This window comes from Hippocampus bargibanti, linkage group LG01, assembly GCF_051943395.1.
Source record: "Hippocampus bargibanti isolate YZ-2025 linkage group LG01, ASM5194339v1, whole genome shotgun sequence".
NCBI lineage: Eukaryota > Metazoa > Chordata > Actinopteri > Syngnathiformes > Syngnathidae > Hippocampus > Hippocampus bargibanti.
The window spans coordinates 18,621,880-18,649,153 of record NC_142734.1 but is presented as its reverse complement, the minus strand read 5'-3'; the positions used below and the strand labels follow the sequence as shown (position 1 = coordinate 18,649,153).

General features: G+C 42.7%; 1 protein-coding gene across 2 annotated transcripts in view; it reads right to left on the bottom strand.

Annotated features, from left to right (window-relative positions):
* Positions 1-3,259: 3,259 nt before the first annotated feature.
* The window catches only part of LOC148903407 (plakophilin-4-like), a 48,627-nt gene continuing 24,612 nt past the window's right edge, over positions 3,260-27,274 (bottom strand). For both annotated transcript variants that reach the window (XM_089002131.1, XM_089002139.1), the window contains exons 7-22: positions 26,435-26,888; positions 25,410-25,580; positions 23,019-23,220; positions 17,419-17,551; positions 16,392-16,605; positions 14,649-14,832; positions 10,738-10,855; positions 10,181-10,375; positions 9,875-10,048; positions 7,974-8,124; positions 7,547-7,739; positions 7,363-7,447; positions 5,868-5,985; positions 5,659-5,790; positions 5,286-5,359; positions 3,260-4,298 (exon numbers count right to left, since the gene is read on the bottom strand). In XM_089002131.1, the coding sequence (XP_088858257.1) occupies positions 4,053-4,298; positions 5,286-5,359; positions 5,659-5,790; positions 5,868-5,985; positions 7,363-7,447; positions 7,547-7,739; positions 7,974-8,124; positions 9,875-10,048; positions 10,181-10,375; positions 10,738-10,855; positions 14,649-14,832; positions 16,392-16,605; positions 17,419-17,551; positions 23,019-23,220; positions 25,410-25,580; positions 26,435-26,888 (2,844 nt within the window). In that variant the 3' untranslated portion in view covers positions 3,260-4,052. The remainder of the gene's footprint in view (positions 4,299-5,285; positions 5,360-5,658; positions 5,791-5,867; positions 5,986-7,362; positions 7,448-7,546; positions 7,740-7,973; positions 8,125-9,874; positions 10,049-10,180; positions 10,376-10,737; positions 10,856-14,648; positions 14,833-16,391; positions 16,606-17,418; positions 17,552-23,018; positions 23,221-25,409; positions 25,581-26,434; positions 26,889-27,274) is intronic.

Genomic DNA, 27,274 nt, shown 5'->3' with positions numbered 1-27,274 from the left:
CGACTGAATGAGTACTGTACTGTATGAGACGTGTAACTTGGAAGACGTTTGTGGCTAAATCGGAACCTGAAGTCAACACCCGCAAGTCCGCAAAGTGTCCACCTTAAGACACAGTGTGATGGAGTTGGAGGAAGTCATCCAGCTGTTTCAGTGAACACAAATCTTTTTGGGTAAAGTTCATTCTGTCTCCTGTGTGTGCGTGTTGATATGCAGGACCCTTTCATGCGCTCCAGTTCAAAGTTGCTGAGTATGCAGGTTGCGCCTTGATCACTCCCTTTTGTCCTTTTTGTTTTGAATCATCCTCTTCCAACCTCTCAGCGTCAGTCTTTTATTTTTCAACCTGTGAGTATATATTGCCTCAATATATATTTTAGGTGAGGGTTGTGTGAAGTACGATGTGCACTTGATTGCTCGTTTTTTTTCTTTCTGCATTGATGTGGCAGAGATTTACAGTATCGTTTGTCAAGAGTCCATTATTTTGATATTCTTTGGAGTTTTTTAACGGTTTGATGTATGCAGCATTTTTGTAAATATCAGGATGCATTACAAATCATGCAGTGATGTAACATTTGGAACGATGTTGCACAGATGACTTAAGATATTAAAACGTGGTCACTCTTACTTGAACAAACTGCTTTATTTTTTACCCCTTTCTTTGTTGCCCTTGGGCGGTGTCTTGCAATTTTTCCAGTGTTGAATTGCAAGGTTTGAAAATGACCACCCGGGGAACGCCTCTTGTGGAATTGAGTTGCTTTTCTTCCAATTTCCTCCCAAGCGGTGTCGAAGATTGATGGAAGTGGCAAATGGAACATCTACTCTGTTCAGTCCAAGATAGAATTTGTTATTCTACTATGCCCTCTTGTGTTCGATTGGTGGAAATACCACAGCTGTCTTTGAAGACATGTTGCCATGGTGAGCATAGTAATAGCACAATGTATTTCAAAACAAATAAATACTATCAGAATATATGTGTATTTTATGTTGTTTTCAAAGAGAAACGTGATTAAAATTTTATTTATATATGCCTGTTCGGTCAATTTACGTTTCCACGTTTTCCCACCGAAAGGGATCCCAGAGAGACCACACTGATACAACTCAACTCACTCTCGTTATTTATTGTTGATTGAGTTTTGAATACATTGGTTCTTTTTGTTTGGTAGACGAGCAGTGAAGTAGGTAATAAACCTACAAATGGAAACACAGAATGTAAATGCAACTCATTCACAATCATTTCTATCACTACTTTGACATTATTTAGGTTTTAATCAACAGAAAGGTAGAACGTGGAAAGCAACTCACCGGCGGTGTGTCTCCCTTGGCTAACGAGAGCCACCTGGTTCAGACAGCATTTATCTCCACAGCAAAACCCACTCGCCGGCTGATCGGATTAACCCTTTCAAGTCTGCTTGTAAAGCCAAGTTTAACATGTGATTGCCTATTTACACAACAATGCATTTTTTTCTACTTTTGGGTCAAATGAAAATGCAATGGATGCAAGCTTCTTCTGCTCGCTGTAATGTAGTTAACCAAAAAATGGTTGTTTAAAAAAGCCAAGCGGCGTTCAAACTGGAATTAAAGACTGAAAAATGTAAGTACGTATTTAAGAAAAATTGAAGAGTGATTTGGGCCTGGTGTTCCAGTGGTTCACACGTGTGGAGTTTGCGTGTTCTCTCCTTCATGGATTTTGTCTGGGTACTCTCACATTTCATCACGCATGGCAGGACGATTGAACACTTGAATTTGTCCTGTGATGTGAGTGAGAGGATGAATGGTTGGTCATTGGTTGTGAGCCCTGTGATTGGTTGGAAACCAGTTCAGGGTGGCCCCCGCTTCGTGCCCAAAGACAGCTGAGATTGTCTCCAGTATGCATGCGACACTTGTGAGGTGAAAGCAAATGGATGGATTGATAAGAGTGACGAGAAGTGATGTTAAAACTTTATGTGGGGAAAAATAGAAAGAAACAATAACAAGGCGTAAGGATGACTCTATAAAACGCTTAACACACCATATTTTTGTCATGCTAAAATTCATCATGGGCAGGAGGCCCTTGAACAAATGAGCCAGCCTTTCTCCCACCCAACATGCTAAAATGTTAGAGGGTGACATAATTTTTCATAAGTGCTACTTGGGCACAGAGCACCATACACTTCTTTCTAAGCGTATATGACAAAAATGCATTTTGAAATGTGCTCTCATTCAGTAAATATTTCCCACGCCCCAATAACAAGGTTTGATAGTGTTAGGTTAAAATATTACTAGCTAATATTAGCATTTTATGGTTATCTTTAAAATTGTAAATATTAAGCACGGAATTAAATATTTACCTTATTGCGCAACGTTGTAACCTAACAATTGGCATGTTCGTTGTGAGAGAGATCACCAAAGAAGCCGGCAAGTTACTCACAGATAATTTATTTCTAACAATTTGATCTAATACAGAATTCTGGGTCTCAGCTCATTGACACAGAAAATATTTGTGTGCCCCAAATCAGTTAGAGACCAAAGACTGAGACTGAGCAGCCCAGATTTAAAGGTGTCCCACATGCATATTCAAATTTGGTTCAAACAAAGAAATCAGCAGTTGTTTGGGTCCCTCTCCTCTGATGTCGTCATCCTTTTGGTGGGGTGTTGTGGAGACGGCTCCAGTTGCCTTTGCCAAGATAGCGTTGGTTTATGTTGTATCCCTTCACCTCCTTCCTTCAGCCTTGGTCAGGTCGTAACTTTTCCTCTCCTTTTGGTGATACGAATCAGCGTGGAGACGTCTCGAGTTGCTCTTTTATCTTTCCTTGGGTGATGAGGACCAGCTGACCCCTTGACATCCTGGTTCCTGAACAGACACAACTCCACAAACAAACATGCAAACCTTCCATGCCCGCCTGCACATCCTCCTGTTGAAAGCAAAGCACTATCAATGCTGAATAACTCAATTGTTTTACCACTTATCCTACGCACTGCCTAACATGGCTAAGTAAATTTATTACTTCCTTTATTGCAGACCAGCCGAACCCTTAACCCCCTGGTATCGAAACAACCACAACTTCAAACATGCAACCATTCCACATCTGTTCCTTCACCCATCCACTGAAAACAAAGCACCATTTATACTGATTAATTCACTATTTTAATGTTCATCATACAACGTTAAAATGGCTAACTAAATGTATTTATTTCCTTTAATAGTAAACAACAAAGAAACCATTTTTTTTCCCTCAGTGCAAAGACCTCTTACAAATGAAAATGACCATTGTGTGTTTGCCCAGAAAAATCAAATAAATGTATTATTTCCAAGTTTTTATTGTTATTTTATCACATCTTTTTCACAACTCATATACAGTATTTCCATTTGTAACATTGCACATTATCTTTAACATGTTTTGGGACGAAAGAGACCACCTTGTAGGCTCTCACATAAATCATAAATAATTCATAAATAATATCAAAAATCTTTCTCACAGAGTCACATGTAAAGTTTTACAGATTGAATACATGTACAACAATTCAACATGACAGTTCCAACGTTGATCAGATAGACAGTTCTCCACATGCCGTTTTACCCAAGAGACATGAAAGGAATGAGTTCTCACGTTCTTTCCTCGTGGGTGAGTTTTTTTCTCAAATCTGGGGCACAAGACCTTGAAATTAATTTGGGGTGACATTGATCAAGTTTGCTGTTGTCCGCGTTGAACGATGCAGCGGAATCCCCTCTCAAATTCCAAATGTTCTTTTTCACTCTGACAAGACTGACATGAAGCCAACAGACCGCATATTGTTACCGCAGGAAAAAGATGGCAGGCTAGATGTTCTAAAAACACCTTCCACTGAGCTCTTTAGACCCTAACAATGAATTTGGAGAAGTGAGCTTTTTGGACATTGGTCGCTCACTGACCCCTTACTTGGAACGCTCACCAGCATGAGACATGAGCAAAATGCTGCCATTTTGGTTCACATTTTCGGACTAGTTTAAGGAACCTGTGGTTGAACATTTGCTGATAATCCCATCTCTGCCCTCTTAACGGTTTTATGCACCTTCCGTTTTTCACAGTTCAACATTTTTACACCCAAGAATCGGGGGATCCGGTGAACTTGTTGGCCCTGTTTGACGGCCTCCGTGTGGTGGAGTAAAAGTCCACATAGTTGGTGTTGGTCTTGAACTGGAGCGGCTGGCCACTGTAACTATCGGGAGAGGACGGCGTCAGGTGGACCGCCTCGTCCTCGTACTGCTTCATTCCGTAATCTTGCGGCGACGACAGGTATAGTCTGTTGTAGTTCTTCCTGTCAGGTTCATCGTAGAAGGGCTCCTGATGATGGGGAAGCAAGAAAGTCATCAGTTTGACTGAGTTTCACCTTTTAACTCATTCACTGCCATTCTGAATGTGTATAGCACCCCCCGCGACCCTAATGGGAAAAAGCGGTACGTAAAATAGATGGATAATGATAATAATAATAATAATAATAATAATAATAATAATAATAATAATAATAATAATAATAATAATAATAATACATTCCACTTATAAGCGCTTTTCAAAACTCCCAAGGTCACCCAGGATTTTTTTTCAGGAATTGAAAACATGACGTGGAACGCCATTCCCGAGTTTGTTTGTTTTTCTTGCGGGGTGGGTGGGGTGGGGGGCGCGTTTAAAGCTCCGGTCAGACCTCTGGCAATGTTTTTCCCTCGCACAAGGGGGGGAGCATTTACCTTATGTACAGCCGCTCCCACTTTCAATGCGCATAACTCTACAATCAAGTAAGCTCGAAATAAACTTTTTTTTCTGATGAAAGAAGAGGGTCTAAGGCACAGGTGTCAAAGTCAAGGCCCGGGGCCAAATCTGGCCCGCCACATCATTTTACTTGGCCCACGAAAGCAAATCAAACTTGTGAAATTCCATGATGCTTGAGTCTGAAGTCAAAATTTCAAATTGTCCCACATAAACCACAATAACAGTCATTATTTTTTACTTCAAATATTTAAACTACTTATTCGTTAATTTGTTGTGCCCTCTATATGTACTATGTGGGGGGGATTAAACATTAAAATGGCTTCCTTAAATTCATAACGCCCCCCCAAGAGGAAACCGTCACTACGATGTGGCCCGCGGCAAAAAAAGTTTTACACCCTTGGTCTAAGGTTTCTTATGCTGCATTGAATGATTATGTAGCCATAGAACTCAATATTCTTTGGGTCCTGCAATTTGAGTGAAAATGACAAAAACCCTGGCACTGGAGTGGACACATATTTGCACATCATCTGTGAATGAGTTTATATGAATTTTCTTTTGTCTTACCTGAGCCCTTCTGAGCTCGTCTCCAGACTGTGAGCTGTATGTGTCAATGAAATATGCAGTTTTCTTCTCAGACCCTGAATAATTAAAAAAAAGATACTCCCATGAAACCATATTGCTTTATAGGAGATACAAACTAGTCAAGAAAATACAGATGGAAATATTTGGAGTATTAGCATGTTTGCAAGCAATAAGCACTGCGACCGCATCTTGGTAAAAAGATCTAGAATCTAGATTGCACTGTCTAGATTCGAGACTTAACAGTCGAGGTTAAACAGTCTTCTCCTGGATGCTAGTTGACCTCCAAACAATTTTTTAAGTCCAATGTCACAATTCCAAAAATGATCTACCAAAAGTATTCCAATATGATGCCAACCTGTATACTGATGTTTGTGTAAACTGTTATCCCCGTAGTACGTGTCCAGTTGCATAGACGATTGCGCTCTTGGGTAATTTGAGCTATGACTTCTGATCCCCAGCATCGCTGGTGAAGATGTGGCGCTCCCACCTGAGGTAGAATAGAAAGACTTGCAAACGATTGTGTGCACTTTGAAACAATCGTCTTCAGAGAGACGGTTGTCTCACCGCATTGGATGACAGGCGACCTGTGAATGGGGCTGGTGGGGAGCGTCGGCTGCGAACGGTAGCGATCTCGTTCCAAAGTGGAGACCGGTGTGACAAAGTGAGTGTAGTTCCATCCGTCCTGCATACAGTGGCCACACACATTTCCAAGAGTGGAAATCATGTTTTGAACCTTCAAGTTCAAGCACCCGTGCTCAAGCGAGTCATGTCCCTCGTTTGATTACAAGGAAGTTGACTCATCTCTTGGGTTAAATCAGTCACAAGTTATTCACTCTTGTGTGCTTTACACTAAACCTAATTGATGTTTTTGAAAAAGTTGTGTCAAGCAGTGGTGGACCGTCAGGGCCAGCAAGGCCTTCTCCGCTGGCCTAAAAATATCTGAATCACAGAATGTCCATGATTTTTTTATGAAATATTTGTCTTTCAGCTTCCTTTCATTGCTTTTCCCCTGTTGGGCTGCTTCCAGATGTGTGTTTTGGTATTTAAGCATTTAACCAATCACATTTGAGCCATCATTTGTTTTACTGGGTCAGAAATGTACCTGGACGCCTTCACCATCAGGTCTGCAGGCATTGGAGAATGAAAATCAATGCAGATGAAACTGTCGCTTTAACCAATCAGAGTTCAAGTTTGCAATTCCCGCAGGCCTCATGTCCTTGCTAACGCTACCCTCTAGTGGACTTGTCGTAAATCACACCACATTTTTTATACAAGTCGTAGTCGCAGCTGTAGATGCGGTAAAGGTTGTATATTGGGAAAATACAGTCGTTATTAGGGGTTGGATTGATTCAGACGTAGCACTACTGAAGGCCGAGGTGTGTATACGGCTCACCACTGGTTTCCAGTCATAACCTTCGCATGCCACACTGCTAGGTGACAGTGCTGTTTCGATGACAAGAGTAACAGTTCCACTGGAATGAACATGAGGAGAGTAGTCGCTAAATAAGTCTTGCGTTGAAATAGGGGAGTGATTATTCAACGAACAGATCAATGTCTTTATCCAATAAATATAAAGTTCAATCGGCTCATTCACTGCCATTTCTTAATTTATTTGGGAATTGAAAATATGACGTGGAGCGCCATTCCCAAATTTGCTCTGGTTTTGGTTTTTATTGTGGGGGAGGGGGGGTGTTTGCCGATAAAGCGCTGGTCAGACCTCTTTTTTCCAGACCTGTTTTTTCCCTCCCATGAGGGAGCAACATTTGTCTTTTGTATAGCCGCCCTCATTTGAAGCTCAGATAACTCCAGACCATTATAATTTAGGAATCAACTCAGTCTAACGTTTCTTACGCTGCATTGAATGTTTATGTAGTCCTAAAACTCAATATTCCGCGGGTCCTGGAATTTCAATGAAAATGACAAAAACCCTGGCACTGCAGTGGACACATTTTTGCACATGTCTGGCAGTGAATGAGTTAAAAACCAGGATGAAATGAGGAAGTCTCATCAGCACCTTCGGTCCACTCATGCCACATTTGTTTTCCACTTAAGCCCTCACCTGTTTGTAGAGACTCCTCAGCTCTCTGTACTGCCACAGTGTGTTCAACACTTGAGCGGCTGACTTCATAACCTTCATAGAGTACCTGCAATAGCATAACACACACAAGTCCACACATCTTACTTTTTTTTTTTCGGGGGGGGGGGTTCTTTTCCTTCATAGCAGCACTGCTGCCGCATCGCACCCTTTGCCTTGTCCTTTGCTGATATCCACCAGCTTCTCGATGCCGCCGCTGTCGGCCAGAGCTTTGGCATTCTCCATGTTGCGGCTGGTGACCTCGTGCAGTGTGCAGCAGACCGACGCCACCGTGTCATCCGACAGCACGGATGGATTTCCGCCAGGCAGCCGATTGATCAGATCTCGCATGCCATACTTTCCTGAAACAGCCAGTTTTTATTTACTTGGTTATTGTTTTTTTTCCGAGCATGTACCTCCAGTAACTGATGACTTTGTAGCTTTTGTTGCATAACAAATCCACGCCGACCACCCTTTGAGATATAAACCATACAGCTAAAGACACGTCGGATAATAAAAAGCAGCACAGCGAGAGTTAAGAACGATCAAGAATCTGAAAATAGATTCAAACCAATCCAACTTTGCTTTGCATGTACCTATAAGCTCCTTATTGCGTCCGTCCAGTGCCATGTTGCGGAGGGCAGTGGCGACAGAACAGACCACGCGATCGTTGTCCATCCTCAGCAGCTCCACCAGGATGGGCAAACCTTTTTCCTTGCGCACTGCTGCACGGATGTAGGCAGAGAACTGAAAATACGCAGCCACACCAAGGGAATTTATCACACGTTTTTCTCACCCCAATGGTGCATTCAAAATACTGACAACACTGCAATTGTCAGAATCAGCATCATCTTTATTGCCAAGTATGTAGAACACACAAGGAATTTGTCTCCGGTAGAACACGCTGCACTAGTAAAAATGTCTGCTGGATTTGGTGCGCATGGATCGGTTGTGGGACTATTAACTCATTCACTGCCAGATGATGTGCAAAAATGTGTCCCCTGCAGTGCCAGAGTTTTTGTCATTATCATTCAAATTCCAGGACCCACAGGACATTGAGTTTTAGGATTAAATAAACATACAATACAGCATAAGAACCTTTAGACTCTCTTATTTCATCAGAAAAAAAAAGAGTTAATTCCTAAATTATATGGGTTTGGAGTTGGAGCAGCCATCATCTGTACTTGTTTGAAGGTGTCTGACTTTTTGCTTCTTATCCGAGAGGCTTCTTCAGCAAACTAAAATTTGCTGGTAGTTTTGGCCCTATCTATATATATCCCTACTGTCCAGACGTGGCGGTGCTCAGGCTGGGGTGAGCAGAGGACTATTCCCTGAGGCTACACTGATTACTTATATTGTCCTGCTTGATTATGGAGACTATGACTGGCCTGATTGCCCCATTTGCTCTGGTATCATCTCATCAGCACAACTAAGCCTATGTGGTCTATGAAGTCTGTTGTAAGAACGATCTAAATTAAACCTCACCCCACCATGGCGATTTAGTGAAGGATAAATACAGAGGGTTGTGTCAGGTAGGGCATCAGACGTAAAAGCTCGGCCAAAACAAACATGCGGATCAAGCCTCTGGAGATGGAGGACACTGATTTGCTGTGGCGACCCCTTGAAGGGAAAAGCCGAAAGGAAAAGAAGATGAAAATAGCTTCTTTTACTCCCCTTTCAAACCATCTATTCTCTTTCGCTAATATTTTAACCTCACTGTCGTCAAATGTGAGGTTAAAATCTTAGCGAAAGAAAATAGATCGTTTGAAAGGGGAGAAAAAGAAGCTATTTTCATAAAACAGCAAAACCCTTCACTAACTCGCCATGGTCCTCTGCTCCCCCAACCTGAGAGCAGGGACCTATCATAGCAGAGTCTGGCACCGCCACGTCTGGACAGTAGGCGGTGCCAGGCGTATGGACAGTAGGGACATATATATAGGGCCAAAACTACCAGCAAATTTTAGTGAGCTAAAGAAGCCTCTTGGATAATAAGCGAAACATCCGACACCCTCTAAGAAGTACAGATGACGGCTGAAGAAACCTTCTCATCGATGGACCATTCCTGTACGACTGAGAGCTTACACAGACGGTTTGGAGTTATATAAACTTGAAATGAGGGCGGATGACCAAAATATAATGCAATACATACAGTCCATATTGGTTTATATAGCGCTTTAACAGAAGCTGAAGCTGGAACAAAGCGCTAACATGGAAAAAATGAAAATGCTACCCCCTTGTGGAAAATAAAAAAATTGCCAGAGGCCATGGCCAGCGCTTTATCGGCATCCAAGCATGGAAAAACAAAACCCAGACAAATTCAGGAATGGCGCTATACGTCAAATTTTCAATTCCCGAATGAATTTGTGAAGAGCAGTGAATGAGTTAAAGGCTTTCTGATTCTGATTGCACCACACATGTAAAATAAATCAATTCAAATATATAACGGCTTCTGAATGTGAATAATGTCACGGTGAGCCATATTCTAGTAATTGGGGACCTTCCAGTTTCCCGCAGACAGATTTTGAAGTGAGCCAGCAGCCCCCTCCAACGTTGCAGCATTTGAGCTCTCCGCCAGCAAGTTGAGGTACGGCCTGACCACGGTTGGATGCCACAGCAGCTCGGCGCCTCTCAGAGTCTGAGAAAAGCCTGGAATGGCCCCGACGCCATCCCACTGCTCAGAAGAGACGCACAACAAAGTACTGTCTCTTAAAGTCAACCAGTCAAAGAAAAATGGAAATGATGACAAACACATTTGATCACTTTTTTTTGGGGGGGGCGGCAAACTGTGATTTTATCACTTTACTTTTTCATCAGGCCAGTCGGTCCTCTTGCGCCCACGCCTCCTCTTGCCCCAGCAGATGTAATCTAAATCCTTGGTTGTGGAAGAGAATCCCAAGATGGTGTCCAGCTCCTGGTTGCCGAGGAGACGAGAAGACGGCATCTCCACCTCCAGCCGGTAGGAGAGGTTCCTAAGTGTGCACGCGCTATTCTCCACGATCTGAGTTCAATTAAAAAAATGAAAATGGTCGTGAACTGGCAGAGATGTTATTGACAGATGCTTTTTTTAACAAAATAAACATTTTTTTGTGTTTTCTTTCCAAGCATTTTACATCATGTAACCTCTTTTGCACTGGCATTTCTCACATTTAAGCTGTGCCAGAAGTGAACCAGGCAAAAATCAAATCAAATCATACGACAGAAGGTTTTTACTTATGCTGCCACCTGCAAAAGCACATCACAGTGAAGCCAGAGGATTAGTTCAAGTCTTTCTTTTCTCACGTTCAGACATTTTGAGCTTGCCATAGTGGAAATGCAACAGGGTTTTGTGTGTGTATGTGCGTATGTGTGTGTTTGTATCACCTTGCTGTCATAGTCAGAAGTATTGATGCAGGCTTTCAAGATGTGAAGCAGTGAGTCTACCAGACCCTCACAGCAACGTAGTTGACCCCTCGCCTCCTCTCCTGCTGAACTCAAATTCCTGTCACACACACACACACACACACACACACACACACACACACACGCACACACACACACACGCACACGCACACACGCACACGCACACGCACACGCACACACACACACACACACACACACATACGCACACATGCACACCCCCCCCCCCCCCACACACACACACGCACACACACACATCCCACTTTTATTGTGCCACACTTATACAGTAAAGTCTCGTTATATCGATATCGGTTATATCGACAGTACCGCTTATTACGATACTATTTTCAGTTCCCTTGCACATTTCTAGTCTTTTTATGTATAATTAGTACCGTTTAGTACGATACCCGGTTATTATGATAATCCGGTTATTACGGTGCTCCTTTTCATCCCCCGCCGGCCATTTTTGTTGTTTATATCGATGTATCCGTCGCGCCATTGGTCAACTTGGTCACGTGTCTTGTTACGTGAGCCGCCATCGGTCGCGCCATTGGTCGACTTGGTCACATGAGCCGCCATCGGTCGCGCCATTGGTCGACTTGGTCACATGAGCCGCCATCGGTCGCGCTATTGGTCGACTTGGCCGTGTGACTTTGTCACGTGACACGCCATCGGTCGCGCCATTGGTCAACTTGGTCACGTGTCTTGGTTACGTGTCACGCCATCAGTCGCGCCATTGGTCGACTTGGTCAGGTGACTTGGTTACGTGCCCAGCACCCGTGTAGCAGAGCCATTTTCATTTTCAGCTGTTAAGACACTGTACACCAACTGCAACTCCTCAATACTGCTTAAATATGGTACGTCCCCTCGCTTCAACGTCTCCCGTGGCATCCGTCAAGGTTGTCCCATTTCTCCCTATTTATTCTTACTTTCAGCACAAATCCTATCACTGTTGGTCACTGAAAGCGAGGTCCAAGGGATTGAAGTAGCGGGCAGGCAGGTTGTGATTAGCCAGGTGGCAGATGACACCACACTCTTCCTGAAAAATCCTGAGCAAATTCCAAGGGCCATAGCTCTGGTTAAAGAGTTTTCCAAAGCGTCAGGTCTTTCGCTTAATATAAATAAATGTGAGTTGTTAGCTGTGAAATCATGTAATGAGTCTATGCTATACAACATACCTGTTAAAAATCAAGTGACGTACCTAGGTGTTGTCATAGCCAAAGACGACGAAGAGCGTTGTCATTTGAACCTCGATCCAATAATTGATAAAACCAAGAAGCGCTTTAATCACTGGTTACAAAGGGATCTATCACTAAACGGAAGAATACTGCTAGCAAAAAGTGAGGGAATCTCTCGGTTTGTATATCCTACAATGGCTTTAAATGTGGATCCAAGCACATGTAAGACAATGGACAAAATAATGTATAACTTTGTATGGAAAAATAAAACTAATTATATAAGAAACTCAGTCATATCAGGACGTTAAAGGAGGGAGGCCTAGATTTTTTGGACTTTACTTCTCTAAACTATACGTTTAAGATTAACTGGCTGCGTAATTATCTGTGTAGCCCTGATGCAATCTGGAATTTCATTCCAAAATCCATGTTTTCCCGACTTGGTGGTCTGTCTTTCTTGCTGAAATGTAATTATAAGGTTGAAAAATTGCCTGTTAACCTATCAAAATTTCATAAACAAGTTTTATTAGCCTGATGCCTAATGTATAACCATTCTTTCTCTCCGCATTCATGTATGATCTGGAATAACTGTCATATTTTGTACAAAAACAAATCACTGTTTTTGTCGAGATGGATTGACTGGGGTATCATTTATGTAAAGCAACTTTTTAACACAAACAATGTTTTAATGAACTATGCTGAGTTTCTCAATAAGCATCAAATCCCTGTGACCCCTAAGGACTTTGCCATCGTTATGGATGCCATCCCAAGTGGTATCATAAGCCTGTTCAAGGGTCACTCCGCTACTCCCGACAGACCACCGCCAATTCCAGTGACAGAAACTGCCCTGGGGAAACTCTGTTTCTCATCAATTGCTCGAAATCGGAACCGTGCAATTCGACATTTGTTTCAAAAATCTTTTGTGACGGTTCCCTACGTTGTTCATCACTGGAGAACGTATGTCCCAAATATTCCATGGGAAAAGGTTTGGACCCTCCCATATAAATTTTTCATCACAAACAAACAAAGAGAAATAACCTACAAACTTTTGCACCGTTGCTATCCTGTTAAACATAAGATACGGTCTTTACAGGATATATCTTGTACATTTTGTGAAGCTGAGCCTGAAACTGCAACTCACCTCTTCTGGGCTTGTCCCGAAACTACTCGCTTCTGGAAACACTTTGTCAAATACGTTCAATGTAAAGTCACTTCTCTGTTCATATTTCATTACAAAGACATGCTGTTTGGATATTACAACAAGACCAACGATAAATATTTTATTATTAATTTATTAGTGTTTCTTGCCAAACATCATATTCATAAATCTAAATTTTGTGGGAGGAAACCCCTATTTGTAATATTTCAAAATGAAATGAAACTATATCAGAAAACAATTCAACCATCTGCCGACCCAAATGCTATCAAAACACATGATTTGTTGATGAAATATGGCATAGGATGATGTGCTTGCCGAATTCATCTGGTGTCCCCCCCCCCCCCCTCTCTTTTTTGTCAATTTCACTATGTTGTGCAGACTCGATGGAATGTTAAAACCCCTGGCACCCCCCTTCCCCCGCTCTCTCTCTCTTCTATTTTGTTCTTCTCTCCTCTTTTTTCTTCTTGTAAAATGATTACCTGTCAGGAACTCCTATTTCCTGTGCGATCAGGTACTGTCTCATACGCGATTATGTCACCTAATATATGTTGCCAACTATTTAGAAAATATCAAGTATGCAGAAAGATTTGCTGAGACACACCTCAGATGTACTTTTGGAAGCTCCACGAGCTGTTCAGGGCCAATGGTTTTGTCTACCTTTGTTGTGTTTTGTTTGCAGTGTTGTTTGTTTCTGTTGCTTTGTATGTTTGCATGCCATTTGAATTAATAAAAGTTAAAAAAAAAAAAAAATCATTTTCAGACGCTAGCTCGTGTGTAGCAGACGAGATTGAAGTGTTTGTGTTAAAAGGTAAAAAATGGGAAGCAGAAGAAGATTGATGACTTTTTTTAAATTGTATACATAATACAGTAAGATGTAAGCGTTGCAGTTTCCCTGTTGTGTTATGTACATGCCCACTGTACTGTATATGAATGCAATCGTTTTTTGCAACTTGTTTTGTCTGCTGAAGCGCGATGATTTTGAAAATTATTAACATTCCATACTGTGTATTAAAGGACAGCCGATGTCACTTTTTATTCAAATGCAAATAAAAATGACTTCACGCCAAGACGTCTTGCATTGCTTGTGAATCCAAACAATGGCTTCAGATTCGGATAATATGCTTTCTTGTTACACATCCAGTTATGAATATGTTTCAAATACACTGTAGTTCTGAAGAGTAAAGCATACATGTTTACAATCATTAAAGAATTATATGTGCCATTTTGAGGCAACATTGGGGGAACATCTCTGACCCAAAAAAAAGGAGCTAATGGCCAGCTCCGTTTCTTATATGGCGCTTGGCTGCCCTCTTTTGGCGGCTTTTGTTTAATGCAGTTCGGCGCAGGATCGGATATATCGATATATTTTTTCGGACTCCCTTGAATATCGATATAACGAGACTTTACTGTATATAATAAAAATACTAGTAATACAGTAATAGGATCTCATTTCAAAAGTGTGATGTGCATGTGTGTGTGTGCGCGCGCGCGTGTGTGTGTGTGTGTGTGTGTGTGTGTGTGTGTGTGTGTGTGTGTCTCACCTCATACAGCCAGTGGTGTTTCGCAGCAGTTGGGAGGATTGGAACTTGATCTTGTGTTGTTCACGGTGTGACAGGCTACTCCAGCCCGAGTGGGGGATGACCACCGTGTTGGTCAGTGTGGTCAGGGCATCGCGAATGATGGTCATCTTCACTGCATCGCAGGAGGAGAGGTTCCATAGGATCCCTGTACAAGTCAATTCAATTGTATTTATGGAGTACAACACAAGGTCATTCCAAGGCACTTTGTACATTAACTACACACAGAAAAGACCGTGATGGGATTCTAATCTGCATCCCAACCCAAACCGCAGTGTCATCAAATTGTGGTCAATACTCCTGAGCACATTTTCCGTATTCTAAAGACACGCCGAGGAATTGTTTCAGTTTTTAAAAAGTGCTGAGAATCACTTGGCGAGTCAAGGCCATCTGGGGATATTAAACAGGATGCGTGGCGTGCCTGCGGAGCTGTCACTCGCATCCTGTTTCAGCAGCACACTATCTTGCATCTATCCTGATATGCACTCAGGCAAAACACAGCGGACACTCTCGCCACCCACAAAACAGCTGATACACACACATTGGTACACTTCCAGTCTGCACATCGTACGACCAGTCTCATCACAGAGTTGATCCTCTTTGGGGTAAGTCATATCATTACAGTGGCGGACCGTCAAGGCCTGCAAGGCCTTCTCTGTTGGCCAAAAAATATCGGAATCACGGACTGATGTTAATTATATTTTGTCCATGAATTCTTATTGAATAATTCCAAATTGTCTTTCAGCTTCCTATCATTACTTTTCCCCTTTTGCGCTGCTTCCAGATGTGTGTTTTGTATTTAATCATTTAACCAATCACATTTCAGCCATCATTTGTTACCAGGGTCAGAAATCTACCTGGACGCCTTCACAATCAGTTCTGTAGGCACGGCTGGATCAAATGTGTCAATCAAACAGTTGCTCGAGCCAATGAGATTTCAAGTTGCCAACCCAAAAGGGGTATCAACGCCTTCTTGAAGGCTCTGGTCAAGTGACTAGCCAATCATAGTTTGCGAAAACTGATCTGATCACAAGCCGCTAGTGACAATAGCATAGTGGCCAGAAATAGCACACAGTATCAGTAGTGAGCTGCATAAGAAAATCTATTGGGTGGATTAAATAGCAGTTTTGTCAACCCAAAAAGTCTGAAGGAGGAGAAGAAATGGATTTGGTTGGAGATTTACTGTTAAAGCCATTTTCAAGACGGATTTTTCAAGAAAAAATGTACATCATTAAGAAAGGTTGATCAGTTGGTACCCTCTAGTGCACTTGTAGTAAATCACACCACACCTTTTTCAGTTTGGAATAATTCAGACGTAGCACTACCGAAGGCTTCGTGATGAAATCCACGGCCCACCATTATTTTTATGATTTATTTTTACAGAGTAATTATACAATCTCGACAGAGAAGTGCCATTGCCAGATGGAATGGGAAAAAAATAAGTTTCTATTCAGAGTAATAGAAATAGCGTGAAAGATCAAGGGACTGGTCACGCCTCAGAAAATGTGGCAACTTTTGACAACTGTTCATCAACCTGTACCAATGTCTGCTCTTATTTCCGTATGATGTTGAGTGGTTGGTGACAAAGGAATGATGAATTTAGAAAAAGTGCACAGCCAAAGCAGAAAAACCTTTATGTTGTTGGCACTCATTCTTTCCCCAGGTCTATTTTAAAAATGTTGTCATCTGAAAAAGCCATTGACATACCAGTCACCAACTCACGGACTTCATTGTCTGTTGTCTTCCTGAGGAGGCGCAACAGTGCAGGCATGCCACCGCAGTTCCTCAGCGCCACCTTGTTGTTGTCTGTGGCTTTCCCATACACAAGGTTCCTCAAAGCACCACAAGCGCTCCTTTGCACCTCAGCTGCCTTGTTGTCCAGCAGATCCACCAAGTGTTGGATCCCTCCTAAGTGACACACCTGTGGAAAGACCACGGAGCAATAAAGATACAGACACCTTTCATGAAGTGTGTTGTCGCAGAAAAAATGTGGGAGATGGGAACATGTGCAAGTCACAATGGAGTTTCAAGTCTTAACCTTTAAGTTTTAAGCAAATCTGTTCTATGGTGGAAGATAAAACATCGCTCATCCTGTTACTCGTGCAAAGCTTGCATATTGCCATTCATGTTTCAGAAAAAAACAAAGAAATGGTACACTGTCTTGTCAAATATAAACTAAAGTCAAAACTGAAATATCTAAAAACTCTGGTTCTACCAGCAATAATCTCTGAAAATATCTCTGTACTTATGAAAAGCGCTACACTCCCAAGATGGCTACCAAGGACACGTCAGGTATCATCGTACAACAAACCAAACCAAATGGACTGTCCCACCGCACAAGGGTATGGGGCTGCAGTTATTTATTGCACACGGATGTGATTAAAGGGAAGCGTATCAGACCTTAGAAATGTTTGGCACCAATGTTTTCAGTTGGAGCAGATGGTGCTTCGGCTAAGTTCAGATGCCAGCATTTCACTAAAGTAAAAAGCTGAAGAAGAGATTGTACTTTTGGGATGATGGATCAGCATGTTATGATGCACATGCATCATCTGCATAATTTTACATTTAAAGTTTACTTCCTAACTATTTTTCTGCTGGGGGTTGCAGATAGAAAAACGCAAAACTGCAAGAACTTTGATGTTCTTCAACTTTGTATTTATACATGTGTGAAATGTTTATACACTACAGCTAAATGTGATCCAATAGCGTGTGAGATCTGCCCCTCTACACTCACCTCAACTTTGACTCCGTTATCTCCAAAGCAAAGGTGCTGCAAATAAGCGGCGGCATTGGCCTGCACGGACGGGAAATGGTGTTGCAGCATGTGGATGACCTCCGGCAGTTCGGGGTCTCGCCACGCGAACTCCCTTTGGCACGAAAAAGAAGAGCAAAAGGACAATTTAGTTCATCCCCGCCTTCATTCCACACCTTTTAAATTAAGTCTGTTGATTAATACGGCGGGACCTTGAATGATGAGTTTAATTTGTTCTGTGATTATCCTCAGAACTAATTCCATTTGATGGTAATTACTGTATACAGTTCACAAGTACAACACAACAAAATTCATTTTACAATTTCAAACCTTCCAAGAAATGTAAGAAAGTGACAATAAAGGAAGACACGAACAGGAGTCACCCGGTGGTGTTCTCAGGCCAGCACCAAAGAAAGTGTTTTGGTTGACTCATTCACTGCCAGACGATGTGCAAAAATGAGTCCACTCCCATGCCAGGTTTTTTCTCATTTTCACTCAAATTGAAGGACCCAAATAATATTGAGTTTTAGGGCTACATAAACGTCCAATTCAGCAGAAGAAATCTTAAACTGTCGTCTTTCATCAGAAACTCAGGAGTCCAAGATGGCGCCTGAGTAGGCAGCCGTCAGCAAGTGCTCTCATGAGCCTTGCTTTTTTTGTTGTTTTTGTCCCGTTTTTGTGTTTTCGTTTGTCACTTTGTGTTGTTGTGCGTCGTGTGGAATCGGATACGGATTGTTTGTCAGCATTTTTGGCCACGACAATCATCAAGGAGGAGACTGTGCTGAGCGGTTGCGCCTTTTTGGCAGCATGAATATACCAGTACTGTTTTTGAATGGGAGGAATGTCGGTGTCATTCGACTATCATCGCTGGACACCACTGGGGCCATTGTGGTTTTTTATGCTCCTGTAATGGGCAGCATCTTCACAGCCCAGCTTTGTTCAGTGGAAAGGTCGGTGCGGTTGGACAGTCTGCGTCTGGATGGATACATGGCTTGAGGAGCCCGTGATAAGAAGGAAGGAGCGTCAGCGCAGAGCGCCGATGCGTATATGGAACTGTCACGGGTTGGAATTGAAGCAGATTTATGAGGGACAGGAGATGTGAGACAATCTCTTTTCGTCAATGGATGCTACAGCTGCGTGTTTGCTTTCAACATTTAGGTTGTAGTCGACGTGCACATTCCACCATGATGTCCCTGATCCACTGGTGAAGAGACGCTTTGATCCTCTCCTCTTTCATCTGGAACTGCTTTATGTAACAAAGAGGGTACAGAAAGTGCTTTAAGAATGAATGTCTCTCTGTGTCTTTGTTTTGTTATGTAGTTTTTTTTTTGTTCTTTTGACTTCAAGACGGCGCCGCGAGAGTGGCTGCCTTTCCAGCAGCTCCTGTGTTTTGCTTTTCTACTTTCATTTCTTTCATAATTTTGCTGCTGTGAAATGTAAATTTCTCCACTGCGAGACTAATAAAGGCAAATCCAATCCAATCCAATCCAAAAGAAGTGAATTCCTAAATTATATGGGTCTGGAGTTATATGTGCTTGAAATGACGGTGGCTGTCCAAAATACAATGCAATACATACATATTGGTTTATATAGCGCTTTAATAACAGCTAAAGAATCAGAATCAGAATCTGTAACAAAACGCGAACATGGAAAAAAGGGAAATGCTGTCCCCTCGTGGAAGGGAAAAAAACATTGCCTGAGGTCTGACCACTGCTTTATCGGCACCCCTGCAAGAAAAACAAAAACCTGAACAAATTAGGGAATGGCGCTCAGCGTTGTAATTTCAATTCCCGAATACATTCAGGGATGGCAGTGAATGAGTTAAGGACGATTCAAAAATTTCAAGCAAAATGTCACACAAGGCAGAAGTCAATAAGCCGAGGGTGATTAGATTAGTTAATTGAGAGTCAGAATAAGAAAAGCTTCCACAGGTTATGCGTCCTGAAGAGGATTTAAACCCCAGTCACAATGTCCTTCATGAGCAGCGGTTTCCACGAAGTCATCCAGCCACCACAACTACAAATCTTCTTCTTCTTCTATTCCTTTCGGCTTTTCCCTTCAGGGGTCGCCACAGCGAATCAATGTCCTCCATCTATCCCGGTTTTGTGCATTCTCTTCTCTCACACCAGCAACCTTCATGTCCTCTTTGACCACATCCATAAACCTCTTCTGTCTTCCTATCGGTCTCCTGCCTGGCAGTTCAAGGCTCAGCATCCTTCACCCGATATAGTCACTCTATCTCCTCTGGACATGTCCAAACCATCTCAGTTTGGCCTCTCTGACTTTCTCTCCAAAGCCTCTAATATGAGTTGTCCCTCTAATGTACTCATTCCTGATCCTATCCAACCTGGTCACTCCCAAAAAAAACCCTCAACATTTTCAACTCTGCTGCCTCCAGCTCTGCATCCTGTCTTTTCTTCAGTGGCACTGTCTCCAGTCCAAACATCATGGCTTTTCATACACTTTTCCTTTCATCCTTGCTGAAACCCTTCTATCACACATCACACCTGACATTTTCTCCAGCCGCTCCAGCCTGCCAGGACACGCTCCTTTACCTCTTTTCCACACTCTCCATTGCTCTGGACCAGGCATGGGCAAACTACGGCCCGCGGGCCGCATACGGCCCGTTATGCTTTTTAATCCGGCCCGCCGAATTTGCCCAAATTATAGTAAAAACAGTGTCTGAAACTCATGACAAAAAGTTAGCAGACAACAGGCCAGATAATTGAAAAGTTGCCTGCCCCATTTTTCACAACTTGAAACACAATGAGACAACTAATCACATTAAAAAACATTGTCACGAAGTATAAAGTTTTTTAAATCAAGAATGCACCTACTACAAATTCTACCTTGCTTAATTTACGGTAAATGTGCATGGCTGTAGATTTTGCTGTAGTAGTCCATTCTCATTGTGGTGCACAACGCAACGTTTGCGTTGCTTCCTACGAGCCACGAAGCCCCTTTCATAAGTCTCACGTACACTTTACAGTCACGGTTTGATATAAATTTACGTTTTATAGTGTCACACATGTTGTTAGCTTCTTTTGAATCTTTCTTCTGGGCTGAGGTTCTGTGCATCTATTTTGGAAAATGACTTTATAACTTTATAACGCTTGCGAAAGTCCGGAAGAAAGAAGCAGGCTTCTGATTGGCTGCCGTGCCGAGTATGCAAATTTCAACTGCAAGTAGCCTATGTTTGTGTGCTCGGCGATCGTACACGTGTATTGTTTGTGCGTGAGGGCGAGGGCGTCAGTGGAGAGTTTGTAGAGCGCGCGGTCAGGACAATCCATCCATGATTTGGCGGAATTTAACACAAGTAGGTATTATTGAGCTTGAATATTTCGTTGTGTAATATGTTTTGAATGTTGAAAGTGATTCCATTTTTCAATAAATGTTGATTTCTTTAACTTTGCCCCTTCGATGAAAACTTCAATGAAAATAAAAACAGACGCGATCTTGATAAATCACAGTGCATATGTTATTTTAATCTCTTTCCATTTCCACCTCCAAGTATCTGCGAAATAGTATGTAAACGCCATATTCCTTGAGACAAATTTATTAACTGATCAGGGATATTATTCACATTTGAAATACAGTTAATAAATTGGGTTGTAGTGTTCTTACTGTGCTATGAGGTTTGTACACACTGCATTTAAAGGACAACCGGCACCTTTTTTTTGTTTCCCACTGAAAAACGTTTTATAGCATCGAAAATACCCAAATCAGGCAGGCTGATATTTTTAGTTCAATGAAAAACACCAATAAAGATGACTTCAAAATGAATCCGGAAATGGACAGTTTCAGAAGGTCCCACCCCCTTGTTCGTGACGTCACGCCAAGACGTCTTGCCTTGCTCGAGAATCAAAACAATGGCTTCAGATTCGGAGAAGATGCTTTCTTGTTACTCATCCAGTTATGAATATGATTCAAATAGTTCTAATGAGGAAAGCATCAATGTTTGCAATTGATTAAAGGTGTCCTCCCATATCAATTCGAGCCGTCAATGACAGCAATGTAGCACCCAGAAAATGCAGAAGATTGCGCCCAAGCTCCGTTGGAAATGGGCTGATTTGTCAGCTGGGAATTTGTGTCAGCGAATATCAAATAGTTGTCTTGGTGCAACACACAACCATTGCGTTATGTGTTTTTCTTCTAATTTCGCCATCAACACGGATCAACACGAAGTTTTCAGACTAAACAAAGTACCGCAAAATGCATTGTGTGTCACTTTCTCGGTCAGGGGCGGTCCAAACGTGACGTCACATGGGGATCGTCATCAACTCGAAAACAAGACTTCATGAATATTCAGCGCGAGTCTTAAAACGTAAACTATAGCTATATGCTGTGGAATCTTTGTAAAATACTCCCAGTCGAAGTCATTTGAAGTAATTTTACAAATTATGGACATAACTTGTTCGGAGGCGTCGGTTGTCCTTTAATTCTTTAGGTTTAGTATTTCCGGCCCAAACATTCCCTCCAAATGCTCGTGGCCCGGCCCCTCTGTCAAATTTTAGAATCCAATGCGGCCCGCGAGTCAAAAAGTTTGTCCACCCCTGCTCTGGACAGTTGACCCCAAGTACTTAAAATCCTCCACCTTGTTTATCTCTTCACCCTGTAGCATCACTCTTGCACTTGGATCCCTCTCATTCACACACATATAGTCCGTCTTGCTGCGACTGATCTTCATTCCTCTCTTTTCCAGGGCATATCTCCACACCTCTAGTTTCTCCGCCACCTGTTCCCTGTTCTCGCTACAGATCACAATGTCATCTGCAAACATCATGGTCCAAGGAGATTCTTGTATAACATCGTCTGCCAGCCTGTACATCACCATAGTAAATAAGAAGGGGCTCAGAGCTGACCCCTGGTAGAGTCCCACCTCCACCTTGAATTCCTCAGTCACACCGAGAGCACACCTCACAACTGTCTTACAGTCATGATACATGTCTTGCACCGCTCTGACATACTTTTCCGTCACTACAGACTTCCTCATGCAATGCCACAGCTCTTCTCCGGGCACCCTGTCATACGCTTTCTCCAGCTCTACAAAGACACAATGCAATTCCTTCTGACCTTCTCTGTACTTCTCTATCATCATTCTTAATGCAAACACTGCATCTGTCGTACTCTTTTTTGGCATGAAGCCATACTGCTGCTCACAAATGTTCTTGTAAAGAGAGTTGAAGTAAATTTAATGTGATATTTGTATTAGCCACCACTACTACAAATCTCTCATCTCATTTTCCATACCGCTTATTCCTCATTAGGGTCGCGGGGGTTGCTGGAGCCTATCTCAGCTGTCTTCGGGCACGAGGCAGGGGACACCCTGAATTGGTTGCCAGCCAATCGCAGGGCTCACTACTACAAATATCACATTAAATTAACTTCAACTCTCTTTACAAGCCGGCAAAATGGAAACCAGCTTCAGCTCTTCAGCTCGCCGAAATCAAAGCTTTCACCTTGTCTGCTGGGTCTAAAAATATAAATAAATAAAAATAATAATCTGGGGAAAATACCTAGCATTTGTAGTGTGAATTAAAACCTGTACAAACTATTTTATTTTATTTGTTGTTGATGTTCACCTGGGATCTTTGTGGATGCTCTCAATGGATGGCGTGCGGGTGACCATCCGCTCCACCAGCTCTGAATGCTGATGGGAGTAGAGCGGCTTGCCTGGAACCCTGAAGGGGTCCACGTAAACAGCCCCATTGTTGAGCCCATAGCTGCTTCTTTGGTATGGCAGAGTGCTGCAATGGCTTGTGGTGCGGCGGAGGGTCCCGACACCTGGAAAAAAAAATAATCCAGTGTTTGAAATAACGTCTGCCCAGAGGCCCGGAGCGTACAACTTTTAAAATGTCTCGGGACACTCAGGCCGACAACTTCTTCAAGAAAAAAGAGATTTATTTTAAATCAAACGTTTCTTTTATTCAATAAAGGAAAAGCTACAAGCAAACCGCTACAAGCCACGTGTGATGGGTTTATCTTGATCGTTCGTCCCTGGCTCATCGTTTCTACGGGTGGTGATGGCAGACGATGAATAAATCAGCAGGAAGCCAGGTGTTGGACAGAAAGTTAGTTTAATCTTGAAGACAGCGGAGTCATTGTGGGAGGTCGGCCGAGGAGGACGCAGGAAGGGAGAGAGAGCGAGAGACGGACTGGGAGAGCATTTATATGACAGACAGGGTGCGACGCAATAGGATGTGACGTAATGGGATGTGACATCATGTAAAGGAAGGCAGGATGACGTATCAGGAAGTCCAAACCAAATCTGTCACGGTTTGCGAGGTGGTGATGGCGGGTGCGGATCCCAAAAGCAGGCAGGAGGGAGCAGGAGGTTGTTTGACGAATTGTATCAAAATAAAGGTCAGCAGGAACAAAATGTCAAACATCAAAATGATCTGAACAGAAAAAAAGTATCAAAAGAAAACCAAGTGTAAAAGTCCGCCAAGGTTAAACAAACACATGCACAGCATGCAATTGCAGACAAAGCATGCAACAAACAATGAACCGACACCGGATGGTCGTGCCGTGAGTCCTTTTAAGTGTCACTGATTAAAACGACCAGCACCTGCGAGGCAGCATGCAGGGCTGACGTCGCTACCCGTTGGTCGCCAATCCGAACGTGGCAGTCCGCCACTAATCGGGACGACCAGCACCTGTGCAGGTGCAGGCGGGGCCCACAGCGCCACCCGTTGGTCGCCAACCAGATCATGACGAAAACGAAATGATGCAAAAAGATGTTTAAAGATGTTCGTATAGCGAATTACCCCAACATCTCCTCTTTCTACGCGCCTTTTAAAACTTTCAAGTACACTTTACAGTCATGGTATAGTCCGAAGCACGAAACAGTCTCCTGATTGGCTGCCGTGCCGAGTATGCAAATTGCCAAACGAACCGTTCGTATGCCTGATCGTTCGTTTGGCAATTTGCATACTCGACACAGCAGCCAATCAGAAGCCTGTTTCGTGCTTCGGACTAAACCGTGACTGTAAAGTGTACTTGAGAGTTTTGAAAGGCGCTTAGAAAGAGGAGTCCACGTGGCTTTTAGCAGGCAACGCAACGCAAACACTGCATTGTGAACCATGATGACCATCAACAACTGGAGCAAAATCTTCTGCAAGGGCTATTTACCATAAATTAAGCAAGGGAGCATTTGTGGTAATTTAAAAAAAATCCTTTATACTTCGCAACTATGTTTTTCTTTTTGCGATTAGTCGTCTTATTGTGTTTCAAGTTGTGAAAAATGGGGCAGACAACTTTATGGCCGGGCTGGCAACTTTTCAGAGCCCTAGTGTCCGCTAACTTTTTGTCATGAGTTTCAGACACTGGTAAATCACATGAAAATAACCTCAGATTTGGAATGTTTGTGATTTTGAATTTATCTTGCATATATTCCTAAAAACAAAGTCAGACAAAAACACATCAGCTGACAGAGTTATTTAAATTAGCACATGGCAAAAGAGAAGTATTATTGGACGATAATTACATTTTAATTTTTGGGACAAAGATTGTTACGCCTGTAAACCGGAATTACCCTCATCATTCTACTCTGGAGAAAATATTGTGTCATATAAGAATAGAAACAAGTTCAAAGTCTTCAAAGAAGAATTAGGTAGAATTATGAAATCTGCTTTGTGTCACCACATCACTTTTTTTTTGTCAAGCGTCCCTTCAGCATTTGTGCAACTATTACTTGTAAAGGTACATGCAAAGTAATACCCTAACGTTTCTCATTTGATAACACTTGGCTATCTAAAATCGAACACCACGTCAGCGAGAAACGTTTTCTGTAAAAAAATAAACACATATTCTGTTTTCTCTTTCAGATCCTTCCATCAAAGTGATGATGATGTCACATTTTCACACTACAAGGCAAAAATTCAATTTTACATATACGGGGAAAAAAATAGAAATCTAAATACATCAGGCACCAATCAACATTTTAATCTTGAAGATTGGTAACGCTGCAGTACCTGCACTGGTCCCGTAGAGACAGCCCTGCAGTTCTTGGGAGGGGCTGTGATACAAGGGGCTGTGGAAGGTGTGCTCATCGAAAACTGGTGTCATATGAGAATCTGGAGACAATGCAGCCCTCAACTCTGGGTCAATATGGCCGGATTGACCGGCATAGGAGCTATGAAGGCCTGCAGATTCACACACAAGGACAAGCAGCACATCGTACAAACCATGTTGACCCAAAATCCTCAGTAGATGAATTCCAAGATAGCAATAACATTTGAAGTATGTGGAGCCATCCATTGCTCATTTGCAATCAGTAATCTGGGATGATGGTGAATGTCACAGACGATTGGGAATATGGACTTCAGGGATGTGTCAGGCCACTGAGAAAAGCACTCAGCTGGAGGACGAGAGGCAGTGAATTGTATGTAGTTCACTGCCTCTGAAACACACACACACACTCAAGCACATCGTTCTACTCTGCTCAGGCACAACAAATGCGTACAGAGTGTAGGAGTGCATGTGTGTTTGTATACTGGGAGCCACACTCTGAAAAAAGAAGATAAAAAAGTGCCTCCATTGAAAACCAAACATAAAGCAGATGCTGATGGTCGTCTAAAGCCTTTGGCTGCGGCCAAATGATAATCAGCTGATGGCTTTGTGATAGAGACCTTGCTATGTGGGTCAGTGGGAGAGGCTTAGTGATGTGACCAAAGAGTAAACGGGTGTTGTGGCAGCATCTGCAGTACCACAACTACATAACAATCTCAAAGAACAATAGATGCGTGCTTAAAAAGGACAACTTTTTTCATCATCATAATCCGTTTGTATTTGCATTAAAACCCCTTCTGGCCCTCTGAAATAATGTATAGGTGCAAATTTGGCTGGAGAGGGAGGGCGAGCGGAGACTAGAGAAAAAAAAAAAGAATAGAAGAGTTGCACTAAGAGAGTATAATGGGCACAACAACAGCTGTGAACGATATCACGTATCATTGAGTTTCAACTTTGTGGAAGAACATATTTTTCAAACGTGACTGACCAATAAGGCTGTCAGGGCGGGGCAAAGCACTCCTCTGGTACAGGCCATAGGGGTCCGCTCCATAAGCCAGCGACTGGCTCTGTCTGGGCAGTGTGGAGCCGTAATGTTGGGGTACCGCCGTCATCCCAGAGCTCAATGGTGACCCCAGCAATCCCCTCCCCTCAATGAGAGAGAGAGTGGAGCCCAAACGGCCGCCGCCGAAGGCTCCTCTGCCGCTGAGTGCCGGTGTGCCTTCGCCTGGGGAGGTAGGGGATGGGCAGGAGGGTGGCATGCTGGTTCCGGGGAAGACTGTTGCCAGCGGTTTGGGCTCTGAGAGAATGGGTGAGTCATAAGTGCTTCCCTGGGATGTTCGCAATGATATGCGAGACGGTGAGACGGTGCCAGCAGTGGCACAGCCGGGAGATTGGCTCCTCGAAGGGAGGGAAGCCATTCGTCGCAGCATTCGTCCTGACGGCTGCAAGGAGAAAGAGAAAGGTTCTGATTTTCCAAACACATTTTCCCTCTGCTTTTGATTTTTATGTCAACTACCAGAATTAATCACTTATCAATTTTTTGTACTCGATCAGATCCAAATTGTTTCTTGCCCGATTACTTGTGTTGAGATGCTAGCAAAAAAACAGCTACAGAAAATGTTGCATTATTCAGTCACCAGTCATTTTAATTGCTTTCCCTGTAGTGCAGGGGTCGGGAACCTTTTTGACTAAGAGAGCCATAAAAGTAAAATACAGTAAAGTCTCGTTATATCGATATTCAAGGGAGTCCGAAAAAATATCGATAAAACCAGGACTATCGATATATCCGACCCTGTTTGCATGTAATTTTCTCCGCGCGTGCATAGAA